Source organism: Anguilla anguilla, chromosome 10 (genome assembly GCF_013347855.1).
Source record: "Anguilla anguilla isolate fAngAng1 chromosome 10, fAngAng1.pri, whole genome shotgun sequence".
Lineage (NCBI taxonomy): Eukaryota > Metazoa > Chordata > Actinopteri > Anguilliformes > Anguillidae > Anguilla > Anguilla anguilla.
In genome coordinates, this window is record NC_049210.1 from 36,013,246 (window position 1) to 36,034,521 (window position 21,276).

Below are 21,276 nucleotides of genomic sequence, written 5' to 3' on the forward strand. Positions count from 1 at the left end.
GTGTGAACCTGGCATAACAGTAAGATCAGTAAAACTTCTCCAAAGGCAAAACAGGGTGTGAGACAGGTTTTAAGCAAATGTTAAAATGAGTAGGCATGGCAGTTGGTTTGGTTTGCATTTTTATCAGTTTCAGTTTAGGAACACTGCAGGTTTTAAATAGAGTCAAATGCACACAGTCCACTGAGGTGTTAACAGCCTCTAACTGGCCAAAAACCTAGTCCTTGCATAAGCATTACTTCTGAGAAGGGCTACATACAAAATAGATGTGACTGAGAAGGGCTACATATGAAATAAAGATTCACTCCATGTGGAGGTTTGACTAACAAAGGGAAATAACAGACAAAGTGACAAAAACTCAACAGACAATTTAAGAGAATAACCCTAAGGTGGTTGGGCTGGGCATTCAGGAAGCCTGGAGCCAAGAGGACAGTTGGAGTCATTTCACCTCAGGGCACAGAACAACTCCCAAGAGGAGAGAAAACACAGGCCATTATGTGACTGGAGATCAGAATATTCGAGGCAAACAAAAACAAGAAAAGAAACCTTTTAAAAAAAAGAGATGTTACACTGCCAATGTTAAAGTCCAATTGCTTAAATTATTATCTCTAAACAGGAGGAAGACACAGGGCATGACCCTTTGAGCCTCTAACAGTAACATTAATCAGACTGCTATTCTCAGAGTACAATCCGGCAATTGCATAAGAGATCCCAACCGATCGGCAATCCTAACACTGCTTGCCAGCTGGTTCTTGATCAGACCTACAGCAACATATGGAACCATTTCCTGCCCCGTCTATAGTACCAAAATAGAAAAAAAAAACATGACAGGCAGCTCAAAAGGAACTGAGCTACAGGCACGATATACAGCTGTGGATCCACCTGGGCAGAGTGAAAGAGCGAGCACGCACACACACACACACACACACACACACATTAGTACTTGCAGGCAGGAAGGGGGACTGAGAACAAGAGACAGCTCCTTGGGGCCAGCCCAGCAGCTCTGTCTGAATGGAACTGCAGGCCAAACAGCACAGGGCAGGCCCTCAGGAGGCCCCAAAACCACAACAAAGGAACGAGCTGTCATTAGTCCATCTGCAAACCGAGCCCCAGCCACCCAGAAGAGCAGTGTGCAGGGGCCCACTCCCGCACTCACACGGAGGAGAACTGCACAAAACAAGCAAAGAGACAGAGATAGAGAGAGAAAGAAAGGGAGAGAGAGAGAGAGAGAGAGAGAGCAAGACTTTCAAGAGCCACTGAGATTGACAAAAGATAAGTCCTCCCTGAATCTCAGCCTCCCAGAGTTTCAGGCTCAGAGAAATTCAGGTGAAGCGGAGGACCTCCGCAGCTGTGATTCACTGCGCTGTTTGTCAGGCCGCGTTCCGCACAACGCCTCATTTTGTCTCGTGTCATTAGCGCCGTGAAACCAGATGGCGGCCTACGGAAAATCCCCGCGAGGCGGGACGCCCCCCTCGTCCGGAACAGCCACTGAATAAATACCGAATAAATTCCGCGGCGCCTCGGGCCGGTACCAGACACGGAGACGCAGTTCCGCTCATGGCCAGAAGGGGCAAACTCCCCACCGGGCTCTGCGGGAGTGAGTGAGCAGGCAATAAAGCGGAGACACATGGTGGGTTGGAGCGGCAGAGGGCTCTTGGTCTTATCGCAGGCACTCATACAAGATAAAAATGAGAAGCAGGTGGCCGCTCTGAATCATGACAACAGCATCCAGGAAGAAGGGGCGGGAGCAAGGGCGTAATTTATGGGGGGATAGGGGGGTTCCCTTTGAGTGGGAGCTAGACCCAAGCTGCAGCATTGGGACTGACACACCTACACCGGCAAACCAGCACCGGGAAGTATGGCGAAGCACAGAGGAATGCGCAGCGTGATGATTGGCTAATCGGGAGTGATGTAAGCCCTGGAGTAGTCTAGTCAGTCTATGAGCCCCCGCGGGGTCCTCCTTGCATGTGTCTGAGGGTTGTGAGTCATAAGGATTGGCAGCGTCACTCTGTCTGAGCGTTAGAGCTGACAGGATCCCACGTGTGCTCTGACATCACCGTTTCCTCACGCGCTCACTCATCCTAAACTCAGCACTGCCCTGTCTGCTTATAATCCGCCACGCCCCCCCCCCCCCCCCGATACCCTCCACCCAACACCTCCAGTCCTCCAGTCCTTGAGCGTTCTCAACTCACCACTTTCAAATAACCAGTCATCAGTGTTCAGTCTGAACATGGAAAGGACATTCACATACAACGAAACAGCATACAAATAATTGTGTATTCCAGTTTGGTCTTTGGGTAGAAATGTTCTGATTCGGCTGACTTCGTTTCCAGAGGTGGAAAGTCCAGGGGTCAGAAAGCCCTGCCATGTGTTTCTTCAACCCATGAACTCAGCCAGCTGATTTCACTAATTAGTTCCACCTCCTGGCTGAAGAATTGTGCTATTTAGTAAATCTAGATGATTGGAACAAAATACTGGGGAGGACTTTTACTCACTGAACCTGGATTTTCCATCTTTGCTTCTTTCTATGAAGTCCACTGAATGCCAGGGATTTGCCTGGTTCACTTTATAGGACACCACCCCAGGTACATGACAAAGAATATCATCCTGTCCAGATATTAGTACTAGCTTACATTCCCATTGTCATCTAAGGATGACTACACATAATCCATGAACATCTAAGATGATTATGTGTGTAAAGTACATAATGACTCACTGGCAGTTTGCTACCTCTCTAACAGAGTATGTCAGTACTGACACAAGAGCTCCCTCTCGTGGACACTGTTTGAGCAGCACTAAAAAAGAGATCAATTTGCCACTCCTTTATCAAGCCATTTCTTGTGTGAAACCCAGTGAATTCGCCCATGTTTTGTTTAGCAGTGCACTGATGCATCAAGGGTGTAGCATTGGCTTTATCTATGCCAACCACAACAAAAGAGCTATTGTGTAAAGTAGTCCTGGTAAATTAGCCCAGCACCGCTGACAGATATGCACAGCCACACTTCCCCTGGTCTGCCTTAGCTGTTTCAGAACTGTTCTGCAATATGGCTGTCTGTATTTCAGCTTTGAATTGATTCTCAACTCCTTCCATTAACTGAAGATCTGGGTACAGGAGAGGTAAGCAAAAGTTGAGTGGCCGACATGTTATAGTGTAAACTATCAAAGATATGCCCTAACAAAGTATTGCCCCTTTTCAAAATTCTAAATCAGCCTTCTAAAATCTGTTGTTTTTAGTCACCAGTAGTACTTGTTACATCAGCATTAGAATGTTCAGTTAAGAACATTCTAATCACAGATGTGTGATCTTATACCTTAAAGGGTTAATACACTTTCTGATGATGGTATTTTACTGGGTAAACATGTCTACTTCCCCCCTTGCCTGGGATCAGGGCCAATCTGGGCCGGGGAGCGTACAGCTGGCCTGGCTGGGTAATTTGCAACAGAAAAGCTACCGGATAATTTCGATGCCAGCTGATCTACGTACAAACGGGGTGGATCGGCGGAAAAAGATCATGTTTGGCTAGCGGTTGACACCATGTTCTGTGTTCTAAGGCGGAAGCAGTCTCTCTGCAGGAAAAGCACAAGGCCGTTCTAGTGTCCGATTCCCAAACCGAATGTCCTTGTCCCGGAGCTCCGCTATTTATAAACCTGCAGAAAACCTAAGTAGCAGCAGCGGTAGCAGCAGCACCTGGAGCGGAGGCACGTGGGTGTTATACCTAGATGAACCAGCAGAGGGAAACTATACCAGGACCACTTTTCATGCTGCCGTGTACACACACCCAATTGTCAAACAACCCAATATTAAAAGGGCGAAAAGGTGTTATGAAATCTACCATTCGTATGCTGAAAATGGGTACTCACTACATTCCACAGTGGGCCTGGATCTCCATAAACTCATGATGTATAACCACACAGTGGGTCTGGATCTCTATAAAATTGTGATGTAGAACCACACAGTGAACTGAACTGTAGGCCACACCTATTTTTAAACACAAATAGTTCTTTCCATAAACGAGGATAAGCACAATGTAGTGATTATCCTTTTGAATCCTTCATGTGTGCCCTTACGGTTAGGTATTTCCATAAATAATGATGATAAGTGCATGTGTGTTTTAAAATAGGTGTCCTACAGTTAAGTTCACTGTGTGGTTATAAGTCACGATTTTATGGAGATCCAGACCCACTGCGGGGTGTAGTGGGTACCCATTGTCAGCATATGAATTATGGATTTCATAACACCTTTTTACCATGTCAACCGTGGATTTTTGCATAATCGGGTGACAGGCAGAACCAACCCTGGTCCTGGAGCCACACAATGTGCTGGATTTGCTGTCACTCGGAACTTATTTGATGAAGTAAAGCAGTTAGTTACACAGTTAATTCACCTCACCTGGTTTCTTGGGTCACAATTAAATAATGGCAAATATTTTTAATAAATGGAGATCACCACTTGGAGGGGTGCACCACAGCATCCCACAGGTAGGAGCAGAAAATTGCGAAAGTAAGTTTGTGCGGACAGTTTTCACAGAACAACATATCGACTACTTCTAATAGACATGACAGCAAATGTCCAATCATGAAGTACCTACTCCTCTAGACTTCGCCCTGCTGTATTTCCATTGGTCGAGAGACCTCACTCTGGCAATAAACAGTTCAGAGGGGGTAAAGGTGTAAAAGTGTGTGCTGACCGATGCTAGTTGGACAACCAGACGGTAATTAGCACTATCCCTGTAGCACTCTGGTCAAGCCCTCCACTCAAGCATTCCACGCTAGCCGGAGGCCTCTGGGTTCAAACAAAGGGGAGGGAGGCCAGATGGCTGTAAACGAAACAAGAACTGTTGTCTGAACTGGTCACAAAGCAGTTTCCACTGTGCATGTTGCTAGCTCTCCCACTGGTTGCACAGCACAAGGCCTGGTAATGCCTTGCTTTCATAATGAACAATCATGGTTGCAGCTGCATGACCTTGGGGGATATACAGACCTGCTTTGTTGAACTAGGGCAAGACCACCACCCCCCACCCCCCACCAGTGCTGACATGACCTGTTCCACAGAGACATGTTTACATACAGCGGGATAGACCATGTGACAAAATGGGGATGAGTGAAGGTGAAGGGAAGAGGTGCAGGGGTTATTCTAGGATGCCAAAAATGGCAAACTGAGCGGTAAAGAGACACAAATGCAGAGGGACCAGAAAAAAAAAAGAATGAGACACAGGTTATCACAAGACCCTGTGATTACATCACTGGCAATGAGTTGGAGAGGCCTTGGGGGGAATTTCACAAAAAGGACATGACATCATTGTTTGCCATTCTCTCCTCCCTTCAGGGTGAGACTGCCACCCTCCCCCAGGAAGACTCCAATAACAACACCCAGAGTTGGGCTCGGTTGATACAGGCCAGTGGGCAGGCAGTTAGTCATTCAGAGAGAGCGCTGGGGGGCCTCCAGGTGAAGAACAAGCTCTTTGTTCGGTAAAGCAGGGGGACAGAGATCGAAACTGCGGAACCAAAATTCCAGCACGGGTGACGTAAGAGGAGAGGCCATACCTGGCACTGATTCCAATGGCTTCATTCTGATGGCTTAGTGACCCGCTAAATTCCAGGATGTTTATGAACCGTCCCGGTGAATTAGAAGGTTAAGTTTAGGTTACAGTAGCCCGCTGGACACGGACCAGTGGCAATGCTAGGCCAATTTATTTTAGACCACAGGTACATCAAGGTTATATTCAGGTTAGCATGTGTGCAAGGCAATGTTTTATTCCCCCCCATGAGCCTACTTGAAGATTTCATTTAAAGAAGTCGTACAGGCAACAGTGCAGTGCTGAAGTCCTCTTGCTGCAGAAGGACAAAGTGAAGCAGAATATAGGCGCTGGATCCCAGGTGTGTGCACCTGAGATAATGGTACTGAAAGGCAACAGTGAGACTGGAAATTAATTCCGTCTTTAAGGCAAGTGCTGGTGATGATCAGATTCCACACAAATGCAGGTCATGCAGTAACAACTCTAACAATGTGTCACCATGTTTAGTAGACAGAGTGGACACAAAACAAGAAACTGAAAAAAGTGGTCTTTTAGCCTTTTGAAAAGTAGGTTTCTTTGGAAGAATATTCTTTGGAAAGTTCTAAGTCAGGGTTTTAGAACTCCATTGCTTTCAATTACCAGTAGTGATTGTGACATCAGCATCAGTTAAGAACATTCTAATCACATATTTATTTGTGATCTTGCACCTTAAAGGGTTAAAGTTACTGTCTGTTGCCATGTACAGAAGCCAGACAGTGTTTACCTGCTTCAGTCTAGAAGTGGCCAGTTAATGTGTTACCTTTTTGGATGTGTGTGGCAGGACATGGCAGAGAGGTTTACTGACCCTGAAGAGCTGACACACCTGATAAAGTAATAAAATCAAACTTAATTTAATATGACTCGCCTCACGCAATCTAAGGCAATCTAATCACCGTGCAGTTGCTAAAGGAAAGTGGTCCATTTAAGAATGAGTCAGAACCCTGTGGCATGGTCCACACAAGCTGTGTGTGCTCGTGTGTGTTGTAAGATATTCCAGGAAACGCGCAGAGTGTCCGGAATCAGACACGCTGAAATAAGCTCTCTGTCCTTGACTGAGCTGTTATCAGCCCCTCAAAGGCATCAAGCAGAGCTTCCCTTTCCCGCCATCACAGCTGTGAAACGCACCTGCGGTATCTTCAGCGGGAGAGCCAAGCACGAGCCAAGAGGCGTAATCGCCGGCTGTTTAATCGCCTTTCACACGGCAACACTTTCCAGTGAACTGCAATCGCATCTGTAACGGTACAGCTTTGCTTACGTTGTTGAACTCCATCCCCCAGCAGCCACCTGCTGGTTGAACGGCTAACGAGGAAGAGCTGGCCAGTCAAACATTAACAAACACCAGACATTCCTCGTTCGCGCTGAGGTTTAACCTCCTGAAGAGAGGTGAGAGAGCCAGAGCAGCACAAGGTTACACTTTCGCTAGCCCGGAGCAACCTGCCGGAACATTCCTCCGGTGAGCTACGGCCATTGTTGTTTCTGGATTAACTGTCGGTGTAAAATCCACACGCAGACAAGAAAATAGCACCCTGCGGCGCTCGTTTCTTCCGAGGGAGAGATAAAAACGTACCATGGGAGGCCTACATGCGCCGATAAAGCTAAAATTAAAGGCACTTTCCACAAAGCACTGTAAACAAGCGGTTTGTGAGCAGGTTTAATGTGCTGCCTTGCCTAGCCTTACAGTACCCCTACCATAGGAGAAAAGGACTGTGTAACAGACAAACAGACAGACCACACAGATAGTCGTGTATCCCTAGTACTGGTTAAAACAAACCTTGTCTGTGGCACTGTTTTCGCATTCAGAGCACTGATGAAAGCCCAGTGTCATAAACTTAACCGCCCTAATCTATTTTATGCACTTTGTATATGGGCACCAATTAGGCCTACTGCTGCGTGTAAGACAAATTCTTTTGACATGACGTTCAGCACAATGATACGTTCTCTCTTTGTAACAGTGAGTGTGAGTTCTTTACACGTTGGGTTTTAGGCTTTGGTTACATCCAGTGAGACACTTGAGCCTTAAACGTCTAAAACATCACACACTCCACACCCCGGAGGCAGCCCAATCCAAGGGTTCATTCCAATCGCTTATTTCATCAGTCCTCGTCTCCTTGGTCCTCATGTGACCCAGAAATCAGTCGAGGTCCGTCATCCTTCAAAGCGAGGAGGCTCCTGGAGGGGACTTGAGAGAGGATACACAAGTGCAGCCTTTGCGGAAGTCCTTTTTTTGGAACACGTAATTATAAATGGTGCACCTGCGGATCCACTTTTCCACAACTGCCACATCTGTAACTGACATCGCTTCAAGCTGATGCTTCACTGAGCAAGAACATTTTCCATTTGCCTCATGCATGCCGCCTTGATTCCTTCGTCCTCGTATCTCATCCTTGCATCTCTAACCTGCGTTCTCCGTCGGGTCGAGAAAAGGAGCGTGGAAAAAATGCAAGGATTTAAAATAAGCAATTCGAATGAGCCCCAAGTCTGCACGACCCCCCACCCCCCACCAACAACTGATCCAGGATCAGTGCACCCCAGAAACTAGGTAACTTAGAGTAAGAAGGTGGATGCTGTAGAGCAGTTCTAGAATCATCCATGCTAGAGGAAAGATTAAACCCCCACCATTGTAGCTGAAAATGTGCTGTGGAAAGCTTGGATTTAGTGGTTCCCTTTTATGACATCACAAATCACTGTTCTTCATTAAGTTGTAGCTGAAATGCATTTTGGTACCATGTGTTTTAGATTGCACGGACTAAAAATACACAGAATAAAAAGGAGGCCATAACAATTTTTAAAAATAAATCCAGTTTCAGTATCATTCTAAAAGTTAATCATCACCAAAGGTGCCAAGACCTGAAAACCAGAACACAGACAGAATAGCAAGTAGGAATACATTAACGACACTTTCTACAGCTGTCCAGGCAAGCGCAGTACAAGATCTTATCTGCAGAGCAGCTAATCATCTAAACTGTATCTTTCAGGATTATTACATTTACAAGCCTTTTTACTCCGAGGCCCTGAGGGAAAATGTTCACCGCAGCAGGTGGAATTGATCTTACAGTATTTCTCTGGAGGTAAGCCTGAGTCATGCCTGTATCCCACAGCATTGATGGAAACACAGCGTAGGCAGAACACGGAGGGCTACAGTCAAGCACACGTGTAGCAAGCCGCAGCGCTGTTTCTATATTAGCAAGCACTTTCATTCTCCGCTGGTGCTTCACCGCTGCCCCAACGTGCAGAGAAGCACTCCAGCAGAACAATATCTGCCTGCAGATACAGCTGCAACACCCAAGAGAACAGTCCACTTACACCAGGCCTGGCCATTGCCAGTTAGCAATGCAGGACCAGCTGAAAAGGTGAAAGCCACATCTCGGTTAGCGTCTACAGCAAATATCTTCTTGTTTTTGTGTTCGGGTAGCCTCAATGGACCCGTGTTACATAAACAAGTAACGCCCGGCTACCTCAATGTGACATCATTGTGGCACGACAAAATCCCTGTGGTATGGGCTACTACATTACTGTAAGCTGCAGTAAGTGCTCATGACAGCGCAATGTTTAGACTATGAGTCTGAGCCCTGGACCAGGTGGCCATTAAGAACGTGTGGCCAGCGCATTCTGGCCTCTGCATCTGCAACCAGCAACGCAAATGTGCAAACAAACACAAGCATCTGTTTCATTCAGAACTACAAGGGAAACCGTAACTGAAAGAGGGAGAGAGAGAAAGAGAGAGTGTGTGTGTGTGTTTGTTTGTGTGTGTGTGTGTGTATATGTGAGTGTGTGTGCAAGTGTGTGCGTGCGCACGAGTGTGTCCGTGTGTGTGTGTGTGTGAGTTAGCGAGTGAGTGAATGTCTGTGTGTTTGTCAGTTAGCATGGACAGCAGACAGTAGGTCAAGAGGAAATAAAAAAAGCCAGACAGATTGTGAGGCATCGTCTCAGCGACTATCGCCAGTCCAAATGGAAAAATCTTTATTGTGTCTCACACCACTCCACCATGCTAGAGAAAAACACAACTGATAGCAATCTGTAAAAAAACAAAAAAACAATACAAATCAAGAGGGGAAAAGCAGATCAGTTAAGCATGAGGTGAAGAAAAATGAGCAGCACACAAGACTGCTAATGCTACCAGCATGGCATGATACGGAAAACATTCTTAAAACCATGTCATACATCAAAATTACAAAGGCTATGTAACATTAAACTAATACATTTTATGAGAATTATATTTCCACCCTCAGCCAGCAGCTACCTGCGAGAGGTCACGACCTCTGCTGTTACATCATCTCCCCCCAGTAATAAAGAGTCCCGCCTGGTACTCTTCAGAATAAGCATCAGTGACCATTACAACCCCCCAACCTCCCTCCCCCCCGCCCCACAACCTCTCTGGACTTCCACTAAACCCCCCCCCCCCCCCCCCCCCCCCCGCTCCCACCCCATGACCTCTCTGGACTTCCACTAACCCACCATTGAGGGGTCAGTGCACCTCAACAGACAGGGACAAAAGGTGCGTGCCGCACTTTCGGTTTTAATCTGAGAAGACGTGGGGCCGGAGGACATGGAAAGCAAAGCCATGGCTTGCACTTTTTAAACTTTTTAAATTTGGACAGCTTCAAAACAATCGATACTGCCCGTGAATCACAGGAGCTGCCCTGGGGCTGACATCTCATCTCTTTGAGTAGATATGAATAGTGAGGAATCTGCAATGAATCACACACGGCTTTCTAAAGGATCGTTTTCCGGAAAAAAAACCATCGCCCATTCAAGCTTTCTCATTTCCCTTTTTCTAATCCATTTGGTAAACAAACAGCAGGAGACAGCTGAATCCCACCTCTCGTGTGTGTGTGTGTGTGTTTGTGTGTGCGTGCACGCACGTGCGTGTGTGCTTATTTTCCAAAATCTCAGACTAAGCAGCTGTGATGACTGATCTCCATCTTTAATTCTCCCGTCTGTTTTGCTCAGCTGCATTACCTCAAAATTAATTACTGCAAACAATACCCAATCTCAGACCCTGTTTAAAAGACTGATGTTTGCACACTGATACAAGCAGTTATCAGAGCCTCCATCTGCCGGCCAGAACAGCCTGCAGTCTCAGTGAAGTTCTCCCTGGTTCAGTAGCAGGTAGAAAGGGCTGAAGTCTCAGTGAAGTTCTCCCTGGTTCAAGTAGCAGGTTAAAGGGCCTGAAGTCTCAGTGAAGTTCTTCCTGGTTCAGCAGCAGGTAGAAGGACCAGCAGCTTCTCCCTAAAGGCAGACTAATGTCCATGAGGCTGCATGCTGCCCATGGGCCATGGGTGAGGCTTGAACGGGGATTTGGAAGATAACCAAGCAGCTGGACATCAAGCTCCGAACACCCCCTCTCTCTCCCTGTCCCTCTCTCGCTCCGTCCCTCTCCAACTCTCTCCCTCTCACTCCCCCCCTCTCATTGTGCTCTTCCAAAGAAGGGGGGCTGGAGGAGCCTCAATGGGTCTTTATAAAAATGTAACAAAATATTCTACCTTTTCAGAAAAGAAATACACTCTCCCTCTCTTTTGTCTTTGTCTCAATGTGTCTCTCTCCACATCTCAATTTCTCCCCCAGTCTTACCCACCCCCCCCCCCACGCCCGCCCACCATTACCTCAGTCTTTCAGGAGTCCTCCTCACCAAAATCTCTCTCACTATTTGTCCGTCACCCTCCCTCCACTCTCACTTCCTCCATCCCACCTCCTCCTCATCTCAATTAGCTGGGTGCCTGTGGGCACAGTGCTTTAGGGACTCAGGGACACATTGGGAGCTTTGACACCCCTCTCAAAGCCACGATACCCCCCACCCCCCCACCCCTGCGCAGGCTCTCTCTGAAGCCTTCCACCCCCCGCCCCCCATGTTGGCAGGGAATCAGTGCCCCTGCGTGTGAGGTGGTGTGTGACCAGGGTGTCAAGTGGGGGTAACGGAGCCGAACACACAGCTGCCCTGTCAGGCAGGCACAAATGAAGACGTTCCATGGGGCTCTACCTCTGGGTCCGGCTCCACAGAGAGCCAGCCTGACTCTCTCTCTGTGGTACAGGGTGCCCTGCAGTTTGAACATGTCCGCTACCAAACTCTGCTACCACCCGCTTCACCGTGGCACACTGGGCCCTAGTCGCAGTCAGTGTCGAAAGAAGGGAAATATTTAGTAGGGCTGCAGAGATCACTCTCTGGTCTCCACATGCAACTGTGGAATTACAAGTGTCAGCACAACAGACGACATAAGGCAACAGCTTTTTCTCAAGGCTTGGTTTAGCTGTGGTCTGGACACAAGATTTCTTTCACAACATGACCATGAAGGGTGCTGGATAACACTTAAACTGTGCAGAACTGCCACGTGTTTAAGACAGACAGATCGAGACAGATGAAGAGATCATAGGAGATTGAGAAAGAGATAGAGGATGAAGAGAAGACCAAAAGGGGAAGGGACAGATTGTGAGGCAGAGAGATTAATTCTGAGAAACTGTGTGTGTGTGTGAGAGAGAGAGAAAGAGAGAGACAGAGCAGCCAATCCTTGCATGAACTATTAGTTTTTGAGGATTTTTTTTCCCCTCCGATGCTCATTATAACACCTCACACACTACACAATTGCAGGATGTTGCCCTTGTTATTCGGGGGTTGAATAAAATCCTTGAATTGTTTTAGTCTTAGAAAAAAAAATGTCCACTGCATCTGTGTGCCTTCCGGTGTAACCGAGCGACAGCTACCAAAACTGTGTGTCCCGACACATTTCTGAACTAAAATGAACATACAGACACACGACCACAAGTAAACACAGACAAACGGACACAGGCATGCACAGACACATGCATGCATGCACACGTGTGCACTCACACACTCAGACACACATATAAATGTACACCGTGCTGGCACACACACATCCCATCTCTCCACGTCTCACAGTGGAGATAGGTCTTGCATAACTGTAGATCTTCCAAAGTAAAATGAAGCTTCTGTCCTCTTAATTATGGTTATGTGGAGTTTGTACTCATCTACTCTCATAACTCACAAGAGAAGGCCTCTGGACCAGCTACTGGACTGGATTTGCGTTTGGAATTTAATTTGCAATTGGATTTGGATTTGGATAGTGGTCGTGGAACTGTGCTTACTACCAGGGAACTGGTGGTCACATCCGGATGTACGCTTGATGACTATGCTGAATTACTGAAACCCTCACAGGAATAATAACGTCAGAATACATGCAGTGTCTAGCCTAAGTCACCCAGGATAAGTCAAAGCCAAAGACTGAAGTGAATAATGAGCTGTTTGTTTGGACTAGCCCGCTGAGCAATTTCCCAAAGCTTCCCCTGAGCGCTCCGATGCTTCTTACCGATCAGGGGGAAGCATTCACATTCCTCGAGAGCAACTTCCCCTGAGCCAGAGGTAAGAGCCCCTTCCTCTCCACCCCCATCGGAGTCGTTAAAGTGACCATGCTGGGCTTTTGGGGGGGTTTGGGGTGGGGGTTACACAAGTCCCGGAACCTATAGTCACACGGACTGGGGGAGAGATGGGGGAGCCATCCAAAACAGCAGTAAGAGAGAGGGAACGCTCACAGCATAGCAAAATGTGCAGCTACACTGTCTGTCACATGGCAGTGGGGTTAAACAAACAGCCTAGCCAACCCGCTAAGTCTTACCAAGCGCTCATCCCTGCCAAGGCAGCGCTAGGCTACATGCTAAAGCACCGCTTTCAGGCTGAGCGACTGCGCTCAAGCCCACACAGGACCACAAAAACATTCCTTCTGCTCACTACTTTGGGAAAGTTGGACGCGGAAATTCACCGGTCGAGAAACCCTGCAAGAGACGACAGGCAGAGCGTGAATCAACGCGCTGTAGCGTCTGACGGCGCACCTCGGTAGGCACGTCCGCTGGACAGATGGCGAGGAAACGGTCCTGAGGTTGCGTGGGTGGGTGGGCGTGCATCCTACATCACGTCCTGCCACCAGCTTTTTTTTAAGACTGGGTTTCCAGCGAGGGTTTTAATGGCTGGCGGAGGAGCCGACCCACCCCACAGCCTAAAAATAAAAATGGGAAACTGGGGCCTGTTCTTCTGCTTGCCCGTCCCATGTGATTCCACCAATCCCCAGGGCCAGTCTGACAACCAGAAACTTCACACCCACACCAGCCCAATAAAAGATGCTTAGACCCTATAATCTAAAGACAAATACTAATATTTAGAGACCAGCTACAAAAGATGCTGTACTCTTAAATAGAATCACAGTTGGGACTAGATCGCAGTGCATCAGGATAACAGCTGGCTGCCAGTAGCTAATTCACAATGCAGATGAGAGAGACAGAGACAGAGAGAGAGAGTTCACAAGGAAAATGCATTTAATAACATTCATGCAAAGTCAACTTTCCTCAGAAACAAACATGTGCACACACACATACACAAACACACAGAAATGTCCACTTTCAAACAGAAACTTAAAACGTTGAAATCTGAAAGAGATAGAGTGGAATGGATTTTAAAAATCTTCCAGAAAGAACATGGAGTATTACTGCAGACAGCACCAACTGACCAATCCTCTTTCTCTCCCTTGAAATCAGAAAACCACAAATTTTATCAACTTGACAGTCACGAGCAAGACGTTTCTTTATTGCATGGTGTATGTATAGGTCTGCGTCACATGGTGCCCAAATCAAACCACCCCTACTCCCACAGTACCAGGAGCGTGCCAACTTCCTCTTGGCCTTGTCAGGGGTCCCATCAGAACGTGACCCAAGTCCAGTCCAAGCCAGGTCAAGGTGCATGTGGTTGCATACACACAACATTTAAAAAGCATGACCAGTTCTGCGGTACAGCTAAATCTAGGCTAGCGTACACAGAATACGGCCGTCCTTTCCTGGTAACTGTATGCCTTTAGAAGCTCTGAACGCTTCGCAGAAAAGGCTGCAGGTCAAAAGAGGGGGTGACGTCAGCGCAGTTTATCAGCTGATCCAGTGAAAGCCGTGAGATTGTGAGAGCTTAGACTTGACTCTTAAGATATCATTAGCGGCTGGTGATTAGCGTCAAATAAAGGACCAATTAAACTTGTATGAGATTCTGGAGAATGTTCCAGTGTCTTAGGGCATACCAAGTTTTGCGTCTTGTTGTTCCTGCTGCTTTCTTTAGTCGAAATGAGAACATCCAGCTCTTTAAATGTATGCTGAAAAGACAGCAAAAGAAGGTCGCAGCTTCTAATAATGATAACATATGAGAGCGAGTGACACCGTTTCTGCTGTTTTTTCCTTAGGATATGACACATGGAAGGCAAGGCACACAAATCAGACTAGCCTATTTATGTAGCACATCCTTTTTAACATAACGTGAAGCCAGTATTAGAGAGAAATGCTACATAACATTTAATCACATACTGAACCAGGAAACAAATAGGACGCAAGGTATCAGCACCAGTCCACTCACTGAGAAGAAGCATACTCTTCAGAATTCCCACAACCCCATGACCGTCATCCTCTCACCAAATTCTCATGACATCATCATCGTACTAACTCACCAATACCATAATTTTGTTCAGCACTCTCCAGGATTAGCCAGCCTCATAGCGGCAAATCCCTTTACCACTCACGTACATGCCTGCTGAAACACACAGTTCATTGTGGCCAGTAAAAGCATAGCATGCCCATCTCTCTTTCTCTCTTCATTTCTCTCTCTGGCATGTATGCATGCATGTACACACTCGCACAAGAATCAAAACCAAATTTTACAGGTAGTGCTTCAAATCAAATGTCAATAAATATTGAACAGTAATGTGCTCCAGTTGACGTTTGCATGCGTCACAGGGTTAAACAGATAAACAATTAGTCAAAGAAACACACACATACACACACAAAGCACAGATCAATACCATGCCTGTCCTATTCTCTGCATTACTCTTTGGCAACCTCTGACTGTTTGCACTGGGCTACATACACAATCCAAGCCAAGCTTTTTAACATATGATAGTCTGCAGTCTCATTCACATTTCCAACTCTCCACCCCCACTTCTCTCCAACATGAGATGGGTTTTAAATATGACCCGACACAAATAATAGCAACAAAACCAGAGCCAGCTACTGAAAACACAGTAGCAGCCATCGGTTAACAAAGTGGAACGGTCCTTGGCCCAGAACCCGAAGTACACACCACACTTCCGCAACGTGGCCTTCAACACACAGTCAGAAGGGGAGAGTTTCCGTCACATCCTCATTAATGTGCTACGAAAAAAAAATTAGAGGTCTGTAAAAAAAAAAAAAAAAAAAAAACCTTCTGGAGGGGCCTGCGACTCTCAGACTACACCGGCTAATCACGTGCAGATGTCCTAACGAGACCGTTTCCACTGTACGCGCGACACGGCAAGAAGACAAACGCACTCGTCAATGGCCAAAGGAATGTTTTTTTCCCACCTGCATGAGCTGAAGTGGCTAAGGGCTGTACAGCCAACGGGAAAATAATCAAGGGATCATGCAGTACATGACTTAAGAATATCCTCCGTACGCTGTAATTACTGGTTCCAGTTGCTTTGCCACGCCCACAAGTGAAACTGCTTTGCAGACGGGGGGCGCTGCGCACAGGGGACACTGTATTTAAAAGACTCAGTAAAGTACACCACGTTTTCATGTTATTTAGAAAATGTATCGCCAACCGCAGGAGAAACCCAAACCACACCCCGGTATAAAATTATATTCTGGGGCTCCCTCACAACTACAGTTATAACCACTGAAAGCCTAGCATAGTTCATGCCATGAAAAATGTTGATATCAAGGTGAATCAAAAGCAAGACTGCAGAAAGAAGAGTCATTGACATTTCAAAAAAGAAATCTGTCTCCGTGCGTTATTGAACTAGACTATATGTGACGATATATTGCCATTCTGCAAATGTACCGCTTCCTCTACAAGGTAACTGACATATTGAGGTCACTGAAAACGGGAAGGCAAATGAATAGCCTATTTAATACGACTAAATGAACGTTTTAGTGAAAGGGACATGTGTCTCTTTATTACAAATAGCCTATGCTGTGTGCTGGCAATGTACCAATGAGGATGTTGATTTGATCCTCCCCACATTTTCAACTCTTGTTTGTAAACCGAATTGTTGTTTTTACACAACTGCAGTAGATGTTTTTGTTCTCTCTCTCTGAAGGGGAAATAATTACATCCTGGTCTTATGCAGTAAAACGAACACTAAATGGTTGTGAGGAAGTTTTCCAGTCCCCGTTGAATGTGTCCAACAGTACCATATCAAATGTCACAATGTGTCCAATTGCACCGTATCAAATGTCACAATAAATACATCAGACCTGGCGCCCCGAGTAGTGGCGGCGGCGAGGGCCGCTGGGGAGTGGGGGGGGGGGGGGGGGGGGAGTTTGGGGGGTATGTATGGGGTCACATAATACCTGAATTCAGGAAAACTTTGTTTCCAGAAAAAAAAAATTCAAAGCATACTTTACATAAATATATATTTGTACGTCCCAATTAAGTTTTTTAACTCACCATTTCTTGCTCGTTCGAGAAGGCATTTTCGCAAGCACAACGGATAAGCATTTGGATATGCATTTAGCCTATATTCCATGTGAAATCTGAAACTCAAAGACCTCCGCAAGTGAGGGCAATATTCTGCCAGAATTATGTGCAAAACATTGCATGTCTCGACAGTGCATTGCAACGTTATTTAATTTGACAAACGCCAAAACTGAAAATGCATCTTTGCAACTAAGCTAACGTAACGAGATAGCAAATGTTAATCAAAACTTACCTGTAGCGTATCGAAGAAAATGCTCCGTCTGAACTTCCCCCGCCGTATCTCCATTTCCATAGCAGAGCCCCTTGCTACAGTGGCTCTCGTAGTCTGATTTCGGCAAAACATAGTTATTTTCTGAGATTTGTCTAAAATAAAAGGTAAGCCTTAACCAGGCAGCTAATAATATTCCTCAGTACGCTTTGCGAGACGCTTCTTGATGCCGCTTGCCTACTAGCGATTTAGATAGCTCGATAATGCGCTTAAAGAGGAAACAGTAGGCTAGTTAAACCAAACTAAATTACTTATCCGGACGTACAAATAGAACTACTGTCACGAATAATTCCTTCAAAACACGGAGAACGGTTAGTATATATCTCCCGTCCGACTGCTGCTCGCTGCAATTAATCACTGAGACAATATCCTACATATCGCTGTTCCCACTCACACATCCCCTGGAATGATTGAATTCCCAAGTGCCTGCCGAGAATCCCAGGACAGCAACCGCTAACTTTCCCAAAGCCTCCAGTGAGACCCCTATCGGTGGCCCGGGATATATTGTTCCACTACTCTCTTCTGTCTGGCTGCCTCTGGCTATATCTGCGACAACACCCCAGGGACCTGTAAGCTCTACCCACACGCGCGCGCGCACACACGCACGCACGCACAACAACAACAACAACATGAAACAAAAACAAAAACAAAAATGCAACAAACATAAGTTCTATATAGTCTATTAAGGAAATAATAACAAATAAAAATAGCATTTTTTTTCTTCACATATTACAAAAAGTGCCTACAGCATAGGTAAGCAGTTTTACGCCATATTTTTGTTCTGTGACTATTTTTCGGTCTCTATATAAACAGAAGAAGAAGAAAAAAAGAAATCCCCTGCTGCATGTTGTGGACTATGCACAGCAGCATACAATCAGAAAAATCTGAAACCCCCAAAAACATGCAAGAGGCTTATGCTTCTCACAGTTGTTACACAGCAACAGTATAGTTGGCTTCCATTCTTTTTCTTGCACTCTCTATAACCACCTGCTCTTTGCACACTTGACGAAACACAGACGGATGTGTTGTAACAGGGAGACAGAGGGAATGGAGGCTTCAAATGCCACATATGGACTGAATCACTGTGGCATCTTCATGCGTCCGTCGAGCAGTAAATATTCAACAACACCGGAAAGACGGCCACATTGCCCAGCCCTCATCCCAGGAACGCAAGAATTTGAGCAGCCTGCTTCCCAGAGCTGCACTGTGGCAGTATGGGTACAGATGTTTCATGGGACAGTATTTTTTTATATGGGTATTCAGCTTCATGGTCAATTCAAATTCAAGCTTGTATTCCCACTTCAACCAACCAGGTTTACTTGAATGAATGAGGAAACCATGACCAGAAATTAACCTGACCAGAAATTAGTATAAAGAAATCATAAGTTTAGGTATTGTGACTGCTTATTGTTACTAAGGCCAATATGGATCCAAGTTAACAGCTCTGTGCTTCCTTTTCAAGACCATCAGCACCAATTAAAGGATTATCTCTGCTGTTAAGTGAACTGTTCTAGAATACAGTGAAACAGGCTGAGAAGAATACATCTGAGGAAAGGAAGAACAGAATGAAAGATGTGGAGAAATGAGTGTAAGGAGGTGGGAAAATGGAGAATGGATAGAGTGGAAAGAAATAAAGATGTGATGAAAAAAGTAGTGGTAGAGAAGGGACAGCAGAAGAATAGGAAAAGAAGATATGGAAGGGTACAGAGTGCAGAAAAAGAAGAGCATGCAGAGGGACATAAGGACTGAGAGGGGTGGAGGTAGAGAGGGAACAAAGGACAGGAGAGCTCAGTGCAGTTAAGGTGGAGAGATAGCAAAGAGTCTACCAGGCAGTGGGAGCAGTGTACCCTGGGACATTTGGACACTACCCAACAGCCAATGGTGGAAGCAATAAAGACTGGTATAAATGACAGAATAAAGGAAGGAAAAGGCAGGCTAATTAAGAGAAATAAATCACACTACTATTAGATCTACTTATTTCACAATGTGGTAATAGAAAAAGATATCGATCTTAAGGATTTATTGGAACTATTGGATCTATTTCAAGCGTTCTTTGTTGGGCAAAATTGTTCAACCTGGGAGCTTTCACACTTTTCATACCTAGCGTAGAGAGCTCCATAAAGAACTAAAAAGCGTTCCCTTATGAAGACAAGCCAAAGAACCCATTCAGAACCTTTTCTTCCAATAGTACAGGAAGGCGTTTTTGGGGAGCAGGGGGACCATCTGGCTTGCTCGGAACATGACTATAAATTTCCTTCAATGTCGTATTCGGTGACCCGATGACCTTGTTGTCACCTTTGGGTTTTATTGGTGCAATTTGTTTAGAGTAGGTTCAGGTGTTCCTCAGAGTGACAGATATCACTAGACTTTGAGTCGCCTTGGTTTTTATACATCACAACTGTGTTTTTTATATCTGGAAAAAAAATAAAACCTCATTAAGTTGGGTGCGTATTTTGCAAAACAATGTGGTAAATGTTATTTGAAGTCTTTTTTCACTAATTTTGCATTTGAGACATACTCGTCTGGTTCAATTCATGACTTGTTTTTAAAAAATATTAACACAGAAGTTTCAGCCACATATACACAGTTTCCAGATATTTTCTCAGCTGTGTGTGTTTACAATACTGACGAATCCAGTTCAGGCACCAGAAATTTGGCTGAAATCCTAATAGCCCTTGGTCCTCTCTCTCTAAGTAGCATGTTTGTCCCACAGGGATATTTTGAATAGCATTTGTCACACCAGCATGTGACATGGGTTTGTTTTGAAGTTCCATTCCAAAATGCGTGTGAAAAGTATCGTGTTTAGGCATGGACCCCTCTCCCCGCACCACAAGACAGTAAGCCACCACAGTGCCGAAATGTTCCCGAACTGCACCCGGGACAGAGTACTGTCCACGTGGCCACCCCCCCCGGCTGCTGCCCCTCGGCCTTGTGGGTAGTCGCCGGTGCTGGCTGTGTCTGAGAGCAGCTTGGAGCAGCTGTGGGCAAGTGGCAAGATACTGTCTCTTCTCCACAAGCGCAGAGCTTCTGCAGAAACAAAGAGCTCCTTTTTATTTTCAGCTCCCACCAATACCATCAGCGGCACAAGCATTTCTTCCTCAGATTCAGAGAGAAGAAAGCCAAAGAAACAGAGGATTTATCTATGGGTGTTATAAATAGTGTCCAATTGGTCTGGACATTCTTGACACCACATAATTTCAGGCCAAAAACTCTGAACTCCTGCGAAATTGAACCCCCCCAAACTCATGTATGGAGGTTGAGAAAAGTTTGTCAGCAAATCCAGAACTGTGCATACTTGCACATCTCTTAGAGTGATACACAAACAGTTGGACAATCAAAGCAAGTGTACGCAGCAAACAACAATCACATGGTGAGAATATAATAGAAAAGCGAGCTGACACAAAGCTTCTTTATGGTAATTTTAGTAGGGCGTATGGAACAGCTGACAAATGAGAACATAGCCTGTGAAGCAGGAGACAAGCGCACTCTTCTTTTCTGTGAAGAACCAATCGATTCATTAAATGGGAACATAAAAGACCTTCCAGAAACTCAGCAGAGAGCCTAGGGCAAGAGACAACAAGGAAGCACATTACCATGGGAATAAATCCAGCGTTTGGTCTTTACAGAGAGATTTTTTTTTTTACAGTGCCCTCTAATGGAATTCAGCTGACTTCATAATTATGTAATAAAGTGGGCGTGGAGTTTATATATAGACTATGTTTACATTCCATGTTGGTAACTTAAATCCATTCAATTGACTTTTGGGTTTATCTCCAGGAGAAATACATAACAGTACCATCAAAAAGCTTAATCCCAGGAAGAAGACAATTTAAAAAAGATACATATTACAAGCATTTGAACCAGTCTGTGAAAAGAACTAGGATTCAAAATTCTCCCAAAACTTCTGAATACACACAGTCACACACAGTAAAACATTCAGTGTTACATCAGCATGATCCTTATTG

At 45.6% G+C, this 21,276-nt stretch overlaps 1 protein-coding gene across 3 annotated transcripts in view; it reads right to left on the minus strand.

Annotated features, from left to right (window-relative positions):
* Positions 1-17,836, minus strand: part of rtkn (rhotekin) — a 72,986-nt gene extending 55,150 nt beyond the window's left edge. For all 3 annotated transcript variants that reach the window (XM_035378920.1, XM_035378919.1, XM_035378917.1), the window contains exon 1: positions 17,276-17,836. In XM_035378920.1, the coding sequence (XP_035234811.1) occupies positions 17,276-17,386 (111 nt within the window). In that variant the 5' untranslated portion in view covers positions 17,387-17,836. The remainder of the gene's footprint in view (positions 1-17,275) is intronic.
* Between the last annotated feature and the right edge of the window lie 3,440 nt (positions 17,837-21,276).